A 16,794-nucleotide genomic window follows, 5' to 3' on the forward strand; every position below is an offset into this window, starting at 1 on the left:
AAAGGTAAACCAATGCCACAAAGCTGGCGACAAAATCCTGATAAATAATAATTCTTCCAGAAGAGATTTCTGTTTTCTGTTCTTATTTTTATAATGTTTTTTACAAAATGCTTTTTCTTCTTCTTCTTTTTTTTTTGGCTAATGAACAAAGCAGCCAAAAACTGTACTCTTATTTTTTTCAGGTAGCATGGTGAAGTTTGTATGTTAACACCTGCAATGCCACGCCCACTCACTCAGGGCTCCAGGAACTTATACCACCTTGATTCCCTTAAGCAGGGGCTCTCAGGACTGTGTAGCTGCTAAGCTCAGCGCACTCAGAAGAAACCTAAAGCTAGCACAGGGTTGTGCTGGGCTGTCTCTCCTTCGCTCTTTTCCCCAAGGAAGAAAATGAGTGAAGGCTCTCTGTGCAGAATGAATCAGGCATATTTTTCAAAGGCCCCAGTGGTCAAGCCACTTCGCACTTGGGAGAGAACCTTGCTTTGGATACCAGTTGCTTTAGGCTACGGAACCCCCTCGCACCTCAAACCAGGGCCGCCCACGATGGTGTATTATCAACTCTGAGAGATGCCAAATACCTGTGAAAGGGGGCACTCCTTGGCCAAGGAACTCTGGTTCATATCCTTCAGTAAGTCCTTCAGCGCGTTCCTGACAGTGGTGTGCGACCACTGTTCGGGAGGCAGGTCTTCGAGTTTGGGGCAACTATTGGAGACATAGATTAGAGAGGGGATTATGACAAGATTGCATCCCGCTGCAGAACATTCCTTTAAGACAGACAGATTTCATTTTGCGCATCAAACAGATGCATCTGGAGATTGCTCTCGGTCTCCTGATTGTTCCGATTAGTTAATTACTTTATACAACACATCTGCTGTATCGATGCATGAATTATACATCAGCTGCCTGTGGTGGCTATTTTTTCATGTTACTTCTACCTCCCTGCTCTGATGCGCTCGGGAAGACAATTTAAGGTGTACTGCTTCCTCACGAGCCATCGTGAAAACCATTAACGTAGTAACCGTTTTCCTTTCACGACTCTGCTCAGACGAATAAAAATGGTAAAAGAATATAAATATATATATAAAAATAAATAAGATCTCAGCAATCGTGAATAAGGCATTCTTTCACAAAACGTACCCAGATGGCACTGTTCATGATATGCAAAAATATTTTTCTCTTAAGTAAACTTTATGTAAAATGCCTTCTTGTAAGGCATCATTTAATTGACTAAATAAAAAGAGTCTCGTCTTTTGATAACCTGCACAAATCGACCCAGGTTGGGGGGAAAAGTGGCTTCTAAATGATAGATTGAAGTTGGGAAGATAAAACAGAAGGGGGTTCAGGTCACAAAATCAACTGGGATTAACCTTTCTGAAACAAAGAGTAAATAACAATTGAAGGTTGACCAGAGATGCTTTGTTTCAAAAGATCAGGTAAGGAGCATGTTCCGCAGGAGAAGTGCTGCCCTGACTCACCTGTGTAACTGAATTTTCAGTGTGACCACATGATACACGTCCTGGAGCATATCCGCTACCGTAGCATCAGGGGCATCGGTCACATAAGACAGTGGAACAGGATTCCACTTTCCAACCTGGATCAGCCCTATTCCAGATAAAGAGAATGTGTCACTAAAGATTGCACCCTTCAGATCATACATCTAGTCGAAGGTTTTTTGTTTTTTGTTTTTTGTTTTCCCCACTGCCCCCACCATAAGCAATATTGTTATTTCTGTCTGAATAATTCCCTTCCCTCTAAAAGGCAGGTCAATGAAAATATTCACAGCTTAGCTTTCCAAATCGGGAAATTATGTAAATGACTGGAGGGTTGTTTATTATTTTGGAAATAAAACCCCATCCATAAAACCTATGCCTGGGCCACATTTTCCTAACTTACGGGAAGTTCTAATAAGACATAGCTGAACCAGTTCTCAATGGCTTTACGATTTAGATAAGATTCTCTATTGCAATGGGAATCAGCATTGAAAAATACTTTACAGCCCATAAAACCATCAGAAACAGAATAAAAGAAACAGAACTAGATATTCAGTCATAAATGCAAATTGACTCTCAACAGTCCATCTGCTCAAATCCGCTCCTCACTTCCTTGTGGGTCCTCAGTGGAGCAGATTATTAAGGTCAATAAGCATACTAATGATTCAGCTGAAGTAATTTAAAAAAAAAAATCTACCTCGACATTCCACATGAGCAAAATGTGTGTTAACTAAACCAAACTGAATTAAGCCCATTTTTTAAAGCCACAGTCTATCAGGAACCAACGGAACACACAGACTACAGTCCTTTGAACAAAAATATCCAGGGCTTTCTCTGCAAGGTAAACAAAGGATGCCGAGCAATTTTTCCAAGCCCCATGGATGCCTTATTTACCTTTGGCCTGGGCAGCAGAGCTGTGCGAATAGCCCAGCGACAGCAGTGCCATTTCTATCAGCTGGTTGAAAAGCATATCTTTTCTCACCAACACAAATTCTGCGTGCTCCTCCTTGCAGTCGTATTCAATGGCGTTTTCATAATGTTCCACCACGCAGAAAACTGGTAGCATGGTCCCTATCAAGGAGACAGAGCAAAAGAGACGCAAACCAACAATCCTCAGAATCACAGTCTTAGGTGGTGGGGGCGGGACGGAGAGCTACGCCATGAAAAATAAACCTTTGCAACAGTGAGAGAAGGGGAGACTGTTTCCAAGGCAGACAGGGCACAGAAATACCGGCAGGCGCGCGCACACACACACATATACGTTTCTTTCCTTTTTTAAAGTTGTAAGAGAAATAGTCAAAGAGAATGTGAACCGGGTCCTAAGGTAACCTGGGCTCTACTTTAATTTTAACAGTGCATTTCCCCAAATCAGAGAATGCAGAATTACCTTTTGGATCAAATAATAAGGCTGACGAGAGAGGAGTGTCTGGTCTGATGAGCTGCGAGTGGTACCTGGCGCGCACGTGTAACTGACTACAGGGTCTTAGGAAGACCCACCTTCACGTGTCCTACACACTTTTGCTAACATTCAACTTTCCCTGTTTGTGTCCAAACACATTGTCTTGGATGATAAAATGATCAGCATTTGCCTCCTTTTTTAAGATATTGACTTTAATGATTCCATAAAAGAAACACAAAACTCAACCAAACTGATGTTCAAAATACATGATTTCAGTATGTGCAAAATGCAGATAAATGAGATTTACTGTTAGGGCTCTTCACTGATTCTACCTGACTCAAAAGATACCCCAGGAGCCGTATGTCTTTAAAACGAACCATCTTTGTTATAGTAAATGGGATAAAAATGAGAGGAAAGAAAGCTGGTTTCATCGGGACATCTTAGGATAAAGGCATCTGCAGAGATGTGCTGTGTTCTCTCTTTCTTTACTGTAATGCCATGTAATAAGCCAGCAGCCAGGCGATTAACCAACACAGGCCACGCCGTTGTTAGAAAAGAGGCTTCGAGAAACAAATCTTGGAATGCAGCAGTTCTCAAGGTGTTTACGCAGCGCACCGTCACGCTTCCGATGATAAACGGAAAAGGGTTAAAAGCAGATGCATCTGAACTGTACAGTGGCACACTGCCAGGGGACTGTCATCCTTAGCATAAATGATGACAAGGGTTACTTTACCAGGGCACCCAGGGTCCCCAATTAGTCCTCTAACATTAATGCCTCTCTCAGCCCTGCCCCGTGGACTCGCAGAATCCAACCAACTTCTGAACATGTCTCGTGCAGGCCAGGCAGAGCTAAAAAAGCAGGATGTCCTCCAGACTCCAGAGATGCCCTTTAAAAATGCCCTATTTGCGTGTTTCCGCCAAACAAAGCCAGCAGTAAAACAAGCTACATTTCTCTACATTTCTTTCTCCAGCGCAGCTTTCGTGAACTGTTCACAAGAGACTCTAGCTCTGACAAATAAACCCCTCTAGGTTTACTTAGAAAAGCTCACAAACTCATTTGAGGTACCCAACAGGCTGGGCATGAAAAACAAGCCCCAGAGCTTGCCAATCCTCCTGTCATTCCTTCAGCTGTTTTATACCGGGGAGGGAACCCATCAGGGGCCAGAAGACGACCTGGGGAGACCACAGCAAAATCAACACTGTGCTTTCTTCCTTGGCTTGAAGGTACTCTGGCCAAACCTCCGAGGCAAATTACAACATTAACCCCTTTTCTTAAGCCAGGCTTTCTCATCCCAGCCACAATTTTTATCTGGCACCTGTGAAGCAAAAAGCACGCAGGTGAAAAAGAAGAAAAGGAAATACTAACACTACCACCAAAAGGCTGGAGTCATTTTGTTGTTCGAAGTAAGCAGAGGACCTTCTACAATTTAACTGCATTTTAAAAACGTCACTATGAATGCAATGCTTAAAAAAAAAAAAAAGCCCTTGGGCAGGAAGTGAAATTACTGTACTTTGGTTTCTCCTCCCCCTGTCCTGATGTCTTCAAAGAGCTGGGTTACCAGCACGACAAAAACATACGCATTGATTTTTCCTCTTATAGGAAGATACAGACGTGTCCTGCTCTCCGCTGCTGCTTAGACCTGTGAAATAACCGTAGGTCTTTCAAATGATGGAAATGCGTTAAGGGTTATCCTGGGCTCTATTTAGGGGGCCCCTATCAGATAATTAGGGTGGCTATTGATAAAGTGACAACAGTATCATTTAATTCCAAATTCAGCTGCTAAATCTGGGTGTCAGGCGAGACTTCCAACTACAGCAACTTCGTAACCTTCCAGCATTAAAAAAGGGGGAGTGCACTGGTCACTGCTGACTGCTAAAAATACCGCATGATTTAAACCTGGAGGCAGTCTTAGAAGCCTTTGCTGAAGGTTTATGAGCCTGTGTAAACAGCACGTCTGCCATAAGGAGCAGCGAAGTCTGTAGAATCCTTGTCTAAAACTGTCCTGGCATTAAAGTTTGCTGTGCAAATATCACATAATACCAGAGACAGCTGAAATCTCCTATTTAGGAATTTATGGAACTTATATGTTTGCAGGCGTCAGAAAGTCTTTTTTATAGAGCCCCAGTGCTTCACAGTACAATATTAATGCACTCGGTTTGAAAAGCCGTAATAAATTATATTTTTAATGCTCTTACCCTGGCTTTCTTAAGATGCATACATTCTTGGCAAACAATCAATAAATAGGGTAATCATGAGTAGAGGCCAAAGAATTTGCTGAAGTGCTGTTTTTCCATTTTTAATAGATAAAGATCTAACAATACGGACTGCTGTGTCTGTTCATTTCAGGATCAATATATTCTTTGTTTTCACCAAACCCAGGAAAAAATAAATGATTGTATGATAAATGTTATGCATCACACACAATGAAATTCCTCTGCCTTCTAACTTTATCTACTTAATATTCTTGGTTGCTACAAGCTGGCATTTTTAGCCTTTGCTTTCGCAAATGTAAGGAAAATCTGAATCCTATACAGTTATTCAGAGACAAATAAAGACCTTCTAAGGCACACACATGCCTCCCAGCATAGGCCCTGATTTATAGAAACAACAGTGCTGAATGCGGTCCAAGTTGTTTAACTTCATCAACGTGGTATCAAATAGGCAGGGAGGAATCGCACAGTCACGTACCCTCTCTCCTTAAAAACCTGCCAAAATCTGCCCTTCTTTTATCAAAAAATATCCAGCAAAAGTGAAAACACTAACGTCACTAGGTTTTTGGCTGCTAAATAATGAGTTTACTCTTAAGAAAACAAATCACCAAAAAAAAAATGACATCACACAACTTTTACATCATACCACAGGAGACTTCCATTATCTGTGCAATTGCCTTACAGCTAGTAATCCTACGAAAAGGCTACGCTTGTAGTCGAACAATTTAAGTGTTTTATTCTTAATCAGGGTTAGTTTCAGCAACAGCCACCCACGTACCTTCTATGACAATAACACCTTGTCAGTGGAAGCCTTGTGTAAGGGAGACCATTATATCTAATTCAGTCCTTATCACCCACAAAGTCCAATGATTCCAGTCTACAGTGGAGTAAGATGCTCTGCTCCAGCACGCGAGTTTACACTTTCCAACGTGACTAACACTTCAGCCAGGAATAGAACTCATTTCAGATCAGAAAGAGAATCAAGGAAAAGGACGCACGAAGCCCTTTTCTGCCTCTCCACCCCGACATCCCCTAAAACGAGGAGCCCGGCGTGGATGCAGGGCTTGCCGCTTCCCAGGACTGGGCTCCAAAGTATTTACCTTTCCTAAGGTTGCTTTTCATCAGATGGCCCGAGTGTTTTAAAGGCACTCCCTGCATTTTTGCACCTGTACTTCCAAGCCTTCCTCTTCCTAGCGGGCTCCCGTTCTGCTCCAGGCGGGCAATCTTGGCTGGTGGACCCTTCGGATCGCTCACATTGTTAGACATTTCTGAATGTTCTTTCCCCTGAGTTGCCTCGTTCAAATGATCCATACTCAGTTACTCTCTAAAGATCACCTGCCAGAATTTAAAAAGAAGGAGACACGTTATAATTGGGTGGGTGGGGGGTCCCTGCATCTCTCTTTCTCTGTCTCTCTGTATATGTAATATCATGCAAATGTTTTATTCCTACGTATTTCTCTCCACAAAGATAACGTATTTGGAAGATTGCTTAACTAGATATATAATATAATGCAGATGTTCTTCTATTTCTAGATCACAGCATTATATTTCCATTCAAGATAACAGAATAATTCGTGGAAACTGCACCAACACACATGAACAAAAAGGTCATCTGTCACCTACCAACAAAACTTAAGTGTGGGGAAATGGGTTTACTTCTGGAACAAAAATTATGACAAGGATAGCAAAAAAGAAAAAAGCAAATTGTATTTATGTAGTCCCAATTTTTAAAAATGAGAAACGTTATTACAGAACACAGTAACAACACTTTAATCAAAGATGGAAAGATAATCATAGCCCAAAATATTAGTTAGAGCTGAACATACTTGTATTTTTATATAGTTTAACTCTTATGAAGAAAAAAAATATATATATGTATACACTGCCTCAAAAGAAAGTAGCAAACATCTGCTTTTTAAACTTTCTATTGGCTTTTCAGGTTAATTTGTAGAAAAAGTCTTCTACTGTCAAAGTGTCAAAGAGTTGCGTGACCTGTTTGAAAGATTTAGTTAAGACTTGGCTCAAAACATGTGATTGGATCGCTCCACCCCTAAGCAAATGGATAGAAGTGAAGGATTTCTTCAAATAGCCCCGGTACTGAAGGATTACAACCCAGATATTTTAGAGTTAATATTTAGGTGTCCATTAGTAACAGAAGACTGTTAACAATTTAAATAGCAAAAACTATTTTGTAACAGACACATTATATTGAACTGCTAAGCTCGCTTTAAAAAAAAAATCTTGATAATTTTGGTAAAACACAATTGCCAGTGTTCAAAAATAATCTCAGCAGGCAATGAAGTCAACATCTTAATTAACTTCAGAAAAAATTAACAGATAATTATTTTCAGTTGTATTACACATTGGACATCAATTTTCATACTGTTCGTAATAAAGGAATTATTTAGTACATTATCAAAGTCACTTCTAAAATACAGTTTTAACTAGCACCGATAAGAACAGGTGAGCAGAATTATTTCATGAACTTTGCTGGTACTTGAAGTACTGAGCTTACCAATATTAAGGGAGAGGGGACCATATTTAGAAAAACCAGAGAGAATATAATTATCACTTTCCTCCAGCTGTCTGGCAATTCAACATATCTTGTACTTAAAAATATATATATTCCACTGAACTGAAGAAGCTATTTAGATCTAGATTTGAAAGCCAGCTTGTATTATCAGCATGGCCTTTCTGTAAGCATTTTTTCCCTCTGTTTAACCACAGATTACTTTGTCCATTATAATCAAGGAAAGAGGTGATCAGGGAGGGGGGAGCGATGGTAATCTGTAGGTTTAAAAGCAACCTAAGAAGGCCAATTGAAGAACTATAAAGTTAGAGAAATAATGGCTATTTATCCTCGTACCCCAGGGTGGCTCGCTGAGACTAAAGGTTTACCGTTGATCGAGGTCCCATCTGTTTTTGGTTATGAGGTTCATTAACAATAAATGTGCCGCTTTTAACCACTTTTTATCAAGATGACTCTTTTCCATTCTATTAAACTGGAGTCTAAAGCCAAAATTAGTGGTGATTATTAACTTATTCAAAACACTCTTTATAATGCTTCACGTGGATTATCAGACACAACTGCTTTTTCTGAAATTGGTTGCCCTACCCTACAGCAGAAGATGAATTTTCAAACATACGATTTGAAAAGAAAATACTTAACCCGTAGGGCAATTTAAGAGGCCCCCCCGAAAAAGGGGGGAGCAGACAACAGCATCAAAGTTAATGCTACAAAACATATTAAGGAGTCATGAGGCTTAACAGCATTAAAAGCTGTACAGTAAACGAAAGTGATAGATGATAATTTAGTTAATGTATTGACAATCAAAACATCATACAGGTCATGCAAAATTGTCCTTTGAATACCCGTCTATAAGCAGCTATTAAACACTCGGTCATCTTGTAAAAAGCTGTACATTATAAAGCAAAATTACATGCACATAAAACACCCAATTTATTCAGTTAAACTATGCCCAAGGCTTAAGTTCACCAAACCTCAGTTTGGAACTCGAAGAGCAACCTCCACCATGGGGCCTGCTGGACTGACAGCTCGGGAACTAACTAAGGTCTCAACAGATGCCAGCCTGAAGAGTTTCTTTGAGTCACAATTAAAAAAAAAAAAAACCAAAAAAAACCCATTTTACGGTAACGTCTGGTTGGCACACAGAAAGCAGGCTACTTTCTTAAAACCCCATTTCCCTGTCCGTCAACTAAGTCCATCTAGGATAATTAATGAATTAAACAGTGAAATCAGGCACAGCCATTTCTTCCTTTAAAAAGAAAAAGCAAAGCACGAAATTCCGGTTTCAAGAATCTTTTTTTTTTTTCCGCAGTGTGGGAGCCTTTTCAACGAGTTCCTTGCTGGATCGCCTCCCTCACCCCCAGAGCACCCCATAATCACATTTAAAGAGCGTGTGCCCTTATCCATTCCATATGGCCGGCACGATCCAGGCCAAGCTTTCACTGTGACCTTTTAAAGAGACAAAGAAGCAAAGTACTATCTAGAAACAGAAACACTGCAGTTTTACTGAGTGAAATTAGCAAAACCGACCTGAAACTCACCACTTCAAAACTTGACAGCATATAAATAACAAAAACAAAGGAGATTTCCTTTGCAGCCCGGGTTCTTGAAGAGAAGTTCAAGACTGATGTTGTCTATGTCCTTTTTTTTTTAATTTAAAAAAAAAAAAAAAGCAGCAGACCTGAAGGCGACTTCCCCTGAAATTGTATTATTTTCTCTTCCCCTACCCCCGCCCCCCTAAGCGGGGGAAGGGCAGGGAGGGCAGAAATAAACGTCTAGAAGAGTAGCCATGGGAGAGGGGGGTTAAAAAAAAATCACAGTTCGAAAAACAACATATATGGTTTGTAAAATGTCTAACCTCAGAGAACGGGGTTTTCGATGGGGGAGGAGGAGAGAGTGGGAAACAGGGAGGAGGGAGAAGGTAAAATCGATCTGACAAGTGATTCGTTGTGGGGGGAAATCGTAAAAACAAAGCAAAACCCGTTAGGAGCTGTACACAGTGGTGGTGCTGGGGAGGCGAGGTGGTGACTGAGGATTCTTAAAAAGGAAAAAAAAAAATCACTGCGGACAAGGTCTCCAGAAAGGCAGAAAAAAAAGGTCCCCTGGCTTCCCTCCCTCCCTCCGGCTCGCTGGGGTTCTTCGGTGTGAGGACAGAAAGTCTACTTCTGGCTGTCACTTGCGATATTATTCTCCAGTCACCCCGGAGAACGCAGGGAGGGGAAGGCCGGCTCGCCTCGCCTCCGGTCGCCCCCGCCCCCTCCCCAACGATTGCGACTGATATTAACAAACCTTAAACTTTCTTCCCACGGTCTCGCGCCCCCAACGAGGGCATCGACCGGGGGGCCGAGAGGGTGGGGGGCAGAAGGTCGCGGAAAAAGCCCCGGCAAGGCACTAAAATGCCACTTTTGATTCGGCCCTCGCTGACGACAGCCCCGAGGACCCCCTCCCTGCCCATGGACGCGGGGCTGCGAGCGTCTGGGGAGCCGAGAGAGTGAGGCAGAGAAAGAGGGCTGGGGGGAGGAGAGGGGGGATCGGAAGGCACCCCAGCCGCCTCCGCCGCCACCGACTCCCCGCCCCCTCCCCCCAAAAGTCGCCGAGCTCTCACTCAGCCGGAGTCCGAGGTAAACAACGAGCCCCACAATGGCACTGGGACTTGGGGGAAAAGAAAGCCAGAAACCCCGGCAAAACTGAGCAGGAGTTTCCCGAAAGCAAAGAGGGGGTGGGGGCGCCCCCCGGAGTCGCCTGGGCCCCCGGGCGGGCTAGAGGGCGGCCGCGGCTGCGGCGGTGGCGACGAGGCCGGCGGTGGCCGGGTGGCCCCGGGAGCGGCGCGCGCGCGGCGGTGTGTGTGCGTGCGGGCGGGCGCCGGGCCCCGGACGGGGCCGCTCCGCTCTCCCCCTCGCCGCCGGCTCTGCCCCCATCAAATTCGGAGCCGACTCCTCCCGGCCGCGGTGGCCGCCGCCGCCGCCGCGCCCCGCTCGGCCCCGCGCGTCCGCCCGGGCTGCAGCCCTCCGCGCCGCTGCTGCCGCCGCTGCTGCTGCTGCCGCCGCCGCCGCCGCTGTGGCTGCCTCTTCTTCCTCCTCCTCATTTTAATACACAATCAGCCCGCTCGCAGCCCCAGCCCCGAGCACGCAGCCTCCTCCGGGCCGCCCGCCGCCGCCCCGATCCCTTCCCCAGCGGGGCCGGCTCCGCCGCCGCGTCCGGGGAGCGGGAGCGAGCGAGCGAGTGGCGGCGGCGGCGGCGGCGGCGGCGGAGGGGGCGGGAGAGGAGGAGGAAGGCGGCGGGGTGGGGGTGGGGGGGCAGGGTGCAAGGAGAAGGCGGAAAAGGGATGGGGATTAAAACCCGGGCTGGAGGGCCGGGATTGGGGGAGGGGGCGGGGGCGGCGAGTTAAAAAGCAGCGAGACAAGTAACTAGTGAATGAGTGCGGGGAGGGGGAGCGCACGGTTTCCGGCCCCGGGCGCGCAAGAATTTGTAATGAGCTTGATTAGAGTGAGGCGGCCCGACGTTCATTACACACAATACCCAGAATAACAGGGCGCCGCGCGCGGGCCAGCGCCGGCCGCCGGGCGCGCGGGGAGGGCGCGCGGGGAGGAGGCGGGGGCGGCCCGGGCCGCGGCCGCCGGGCGCGGCGGGGAGGGCGGCGCGGCGCGCGGGCGGCGGGGGCAGGTGTGCGCGGGGGCGCGGGCCGGGAGGAGGGGCAGGGCCGGCGGGGCGGGGAGAGGCGGGGGAGGAAAGTGATGGGGAGGAGGGGGCGAGGGCCGGGGGAAACTAGCCAGCCACCCACGCGCCACAAAAGCCACCGAAAGGAATCCGTCGGGAGCGTCGGGGGCGGGCACCCGAGGGACAGGCGAAGCAGGCAGGGCGCACCGGCCCGCAGGAGAAGGTCCCGGGCGGCAGGTGACAGGCGCCGAGGGCCGGGGTAGGGGGACTTCAGGAAGTGGCCGGAGGGGACCCATTGGGAGGGCCAGCTCTCGGGAGGAGCGCGGAGGGTGCACGAGCGTTTGCAGAGGAATAAAGGCCAGGATCCCTGAAACGCTCTAGCAAAGACTGCTCCTCAAAGGAGTAAAAATCCTAAACTGTTAGGAACCAACGTTCAAAAAAGATGAGTAAGCCTTTCTGTACGAGTCAGAGGGAGATTCAAAACTCCCTCACTTGTGAGCCGGAGAACACGTTGGAGGAAGAAGGACATGGCCCACAGTGGCCGAGTGAGACAAAATTTGGGTCACTTGAAAGAAACCTGACAAAGGGAAAGATGCCACCATTCTTAATTTACACCGGGTGAGAGAGAGGAAAGTTGGGGTGGGCAAGTACACCCGCAAAACATATTTATGTAAGCTAAAGAAATTACCCGGGTAGGTAAATGGTCATTGGCACACAAGTATGCTCGTCCTATTTAAATAATTTATTAAACATAGTTCCTACAAAAATGAAGAACCTTGCCGTCTGGCTCAAAATAGAGATGCGGGGTTTATCGCTTATGTTTCAGTAGGAACATTTTAGAACCCCGAAGGCAAGTTAATCGTGAAACAAAAACAAAAATGTTATAAGAATTATTTTTCAGAATACACTAGGAGGGAAAAGAGAAAAATCAGTCAGATAAGCATTTTGTTACACATAAAAAAGCAACAAGTTAGTGCAAGTACTGAGATAAGAGGGAAATGTGCAAATTACGCTCTTGAAAGCTACCCACTCACTCTTAGACACTGTGCATTAGAAATCTAAGACCAGAAAAAGGTAAAGCAGAAGATAAAGTACCGGAAATAATGACCTCCTGGGGAGGACACGTTCAGGAGAAACACAGTGAAAACAGATCACTCTAATGGCACCCACGTTTCACCCACAAACCATAAAGGTTAGTCAAAAATCCAGGAAGGCAACAGTGAATCTTGGCACATACAAACCCAAGCCTAGAGCAAAAGAACGGATGTGATAAAACACAAAACACAGCATCGAAAACAAGAAAATAAATATAAGGCAATCATTACTAAAAAAAAGTCCAAGTGATAACCATATTTTTAAAAGTTGAAATGTGAAGAAGCACGGAGGAGGATATTTTAATTAAAATATAATAAATACACTCAATAAGGAAATATGTAAACGTGGCAAAATGTAGCAGTGGTGTCAAGAGTTGGTATTGTGGATGGAATGACTTACACTTATTTTTTGAAGATATCTGGTATTTAAAAAACATGGATAGCAATCAGTTACCTTTATCATGACAATGATTTTGGCAATAAGATAGGTTAAGTTGGGACTTTCCAAGGTGAATATTTCAGTCGCTTCAGCTTGGTGATGCCTCACTCTTTTCTCTGAAACCTGCCTGATTTTCAGTAGGGACAATGCATTCTAGTACCACACCGTACACATTTACAAACAATAGCAAAATTTAAAAGTAGAGAAAAATTAAAGTGGACTACCAAAAAATCATGTACCCATGCAAATTCAACTCAAGTTGAATGTTTTTTTATAAAGAAAAAGAAAAAAGAAAAAGAGAAGAAAGTTGTTGGGCAAAATGAAATTTGAGCAAAGAGCAAAGACTGAAAAATGGTTACTGGAAATATCAAGATTAAGAGACATTGGAATAAAATATTGTAAATGATGTTTATCCCATTATTTACACAAAAAATTAAGACAAAAAAAACTTCCTGATTGCCTCAGCCTCCGAATGACCTGGCCAATGCTAATATAACATGAGGATTAAAATATTAATCTTTAAATTTGAAGAGCACTTTTCACCGAGGAATTACAAACTAATTGTCAAACATAAAAAAAGTAAAAGGATGTAAAAGGATGGATATGGCCTTGGAAAATGATAAACAGAATAAATGAGGATACAGGCATCAAATAATGGCTTTATTATAAAATAATGATATAGTACAATTATAAATCTATTAATCACATATAGATACTCATTTTCCTCAAGCACATTCTTTATTTCAGAACTCTGTAAGAAATGACATAAGGAAATTGGCACAGAGGTTTATGCCCTCCAAGTGCTACAGTACACTGATCAACTTCCTATATATTATTTACCCCTTTAGAATACCACTGAGCACTGGCCAGTATGAATCCAGGTTAAAACAAAGAAGAAGAAAAGAAAGGTAATTAGGAAAATACCACCCTTCTAGACATACGTGAAAATAAACTATCACATTGGAGGCGGAAAAACATCCATTTATTCTACACAGGCATCTTATATCTGGCAATAAAGATGCACGCAAGTATTGGAAAAAAAAGTTTAAAAAAATTAGAAATCTAGCTATCAAAAATAGAAAACCTCCAGAAAGTGAAATATTGCAAATCACTTACATGAACTATTTAACATGTGGATGTACAGTGAAAACAAGAGTGCATCAATTTTTTATCACAGGACAAGGCATTTAGACTGGCTACACAAAGGTAGCAAAGGGAAAATACTATAACACATACACAAGATTTTAGGGGGGGAACATAATAATAAAAGGACTACTGCACGTTTCAGATGGCACCGTATTAAGATAAGTATGCAGGCAGATATCCGACAGCATTAAAACACATTCAGTGTTCTGAATAGCACATACGTTGGTAATAAACAGAGAAAGCATTTAGAATTTGAACGCTTTTAAGATGTGGCAGATCCGCCAGTGACTGTGTGAGCAAAGCTATGCTTACCACCAGAGCACTTTCTAAGGACATTTTTTTTTTGTTCCATCTTTTTAAATTCAAATACTGTTGGCTATCTCTCTACCCTCTTAAAGCAGCACATTTTACGTAGCATATTGCTCTTTTTGTCGCGTCAACTCTTTGTTTTTTTGGCTGTAGCTGCAGGTGGCGTTTTCCATATATGAATTTCTGGGAATCCGGTCTGTGTTGGCCATATAAGGATGTCTATTTGAGCCATATGTTCTACTGTCATGTGTCTCATTTTGTCTGTCTGGGATGTCAGGACTGATTCCCACAGCGTTTCTTGAATGGACCAAATACAAATTTGTCAGAGCAGAGAGGGGGAAAAAACTGGGGCTGGAGCCCAAACGACTTTGTCAAAACATATATTGGGGAGGAAATGCAATATCCTGTAAACATTTGCACCCTTCTTCTCACGTCTTATCTGTGACTGACATCATCACAACTGCCTCGCTTCACAGAGGATCTGTTTGATCAGGTTCAGAAGTTTGCAGTGTGTGTGTGCACGCATGCAGCAGAATCAGACAGACCCCCACCTCTCTGGAGGTCACGGGGGCTTGGCCCAGGGTAGCTGCCCTACTCTGCTGGCCCTGGGTCCTGCAGCCAGCCTGACCTAGCCTTGAACTTGAGGAGGGGAAGCTGCTTCATGCTTTCCTCCTTTAGTGAATCAACAGAGCTCCGATTAAATTTTCTGAGTAATCTTACACAAAGGTATGGTCCCATAGCCTCTGTTCCTTCTTCTCTGTCACAGTCATCGTCAGTGAACAATTTGGATGACTGCTGGCTTCATAAAATATCTCCCATGCTAGACTGTAACCCACGTAAGAGCAGAGGCTGCGCCTTGCTCACTGCCGTATTCCCAGGAATTCATACAGCATCCTTGCAAAGTGAGAGCACAAAGCTCACAGTCTCCCATGCAACCCACTTCCACGGCTAACTGCGAAGACAGCTCCTTTCAGAGGTTTCAGAAGTGAGATGAGGTTAACAGTGGGGCAAGTGGCTGTATCATTTAAATCGGAATTAACTGGAATTCAATAAAATTTGTCACATTTCAAGTGTTCAGGAGCCCCCTGGGGCTTGTGGCTCTCCTATGGGATGGTGTAGATGACAGAACACTTCCACCACCACAGAAAGTTCTATAGGACAGCACTTATCTAAAAGACAACTCAGTAAATCCTGGACCTAGCCAGGAAGAGTCTAAGAGGTGCTGAATGGCTTTCAGACATTCTAATGATGTCCAAATTGAAGTCATTTTCCATTTTAGAAAAAGCTGGTAGGTCTGTCAATCAAGCTGCGTGGCACGAGGCTTTGGTGCCACTGCACGCAAACTGAAGACAACTTGCTAGACATGTCTGTGTGTGAAAGGGTCCTACAGTGCATTTGGAATAATATGCGTTTACCCCAAAAGCTGCTTTCCATGAACACTGAGCTAGCTCGCAGGTGAAGCTAAAAACCACAGACTCATTCCCCACCCTGACTCTCATCCCCACATTAAATACGCACAGGTTGCCATTAGAAATGGCTTTTTTGCGAAGCTTTAATGTAGATCTCTACTCAAACTGGGAGGGCATCCAAATACCAAACAAATAATGGTGTCCTGCAGAAAATAACAGCAAAAGCCTCGACTACGTTTCAGGAGAGAGAAAGGAGAAATCATGACGAACTCTAAATATGGGGCTTAAGGGGTTTGCTGCTTTTTTTCCTAATAAGTGGAGTTTCAGTTATAGCCAGACACATAGGGGTCACAAGTTGTATTACACTTGGACTCTGGTTTCTATAGATAAAGGTCATTATTAAAGCGAAGCAAAGAAAGGCCAATGTTTAGGCGAGTGTGAGGAGAGCTGACTGTGGGGCGTGCATAGCCTTTATAGTTGGCTTCGAGAACCCGACACGTGCTATCTGGGCCTTTTACCCAGAAATATTAACTTTTTTTAAGCAAAGACTTACTGGACAATTTTTGTTTTAAAGCTACTTTTCATTCTATACATGTCAGTTTGGGTCGTAACCTTGACAAAACACAATGGTAATAATTCCATCAAAAATCAGTAGCTCGCTCTAGATCCAGATCCAAAACTGAGTAGGGAGAGGGCAGGGGTCCTGCAGTTTCTACTAAGTCCTCCACGTAGTTATCACCACCAAAGTACTGAAGCGATCCAGGTTGCCTTATTTTTTACCCCATTGCTTCTAGGTGCCCTCCCTCCGTCTTCTCACCTGGGGACCTCCCTTCTGCCACATCCTTTAACTTGCAGCTTGATTGCACCTCTTCTGTCCAAAGCCTTCTCCAGCGATTACTTCCCCCCCGATGCCCCATCCCACCGCCGTCCTGCAGCGGGGCAGGCACTTCATATGCACACGTCTGCCCCTCCCAGCTGTGAGTCTGTCCAGATCCTAAGGATGGACTTAGGTCTGTGTCCCTGAAGTCTCTCCCAGTGCCTGCCATCGCTGTAGGAGTGAGTGCTTATTAAGAATCTTAGCCAGATTCTCACAAACTTAGAAGTAAAGCCAGGTGC

General features: G+C 44.3%; 1 protein-coding gene across 2 annotated transcripts in view; it reads right to left on the reverse strand.

Moving 5' to 3' along the window:
- Nucleotides 1-16,794, reverse strand: part of SATB1 (SATB homeobox 1) — a 100,170-nt gene that overhangs the window by 69,807 nt on the left and 13,569 nt on the right. Inside the window, exons 1-5 of one of the 2 annotated variants that reach the window (XM_072946845.1) lie at nt 9,166-10,173; nt 6,198-6,432; nt 2,382-2,558; nt 1,473-1,599; nt 576-699 (exon numbers count right to left, since the gene is read on the reverse strand). In XM_072946845.1, the coding sequence (XP_072802946.1) occupies nt 576-699; nt 1,473-1,599; nt 2,382-2,558; nt 6,198-6,408 (639 nt within the window). In that variant the 5' untranslated portion in view covers nt 6,409-6,432; nt 9,166-10,173. Of the gene's footprint in view, nt 1-575; nt 700-1,472; nt 1,600-2,381; nt 2,559-6,197; nt 6,433-9,165; nt 10,174-16,794 lie in introns of those variants that run through there. The other variant, XM_072946906.1, reaches the window with a different exon arrangement.

Source organism: Vicugna pacos, chromosome 1 (genome assembly GCF_048564905.1).
Source record: "Vicugna pacos chromosome 1, VicPac4, whole genome shotgun sequence".
Lineage (NCBI taxonomy): Eukaryota > Metazoa > Chordata > Mammalia > Artiodactyla > Camelidae > Vicugna > Vicugna pacos.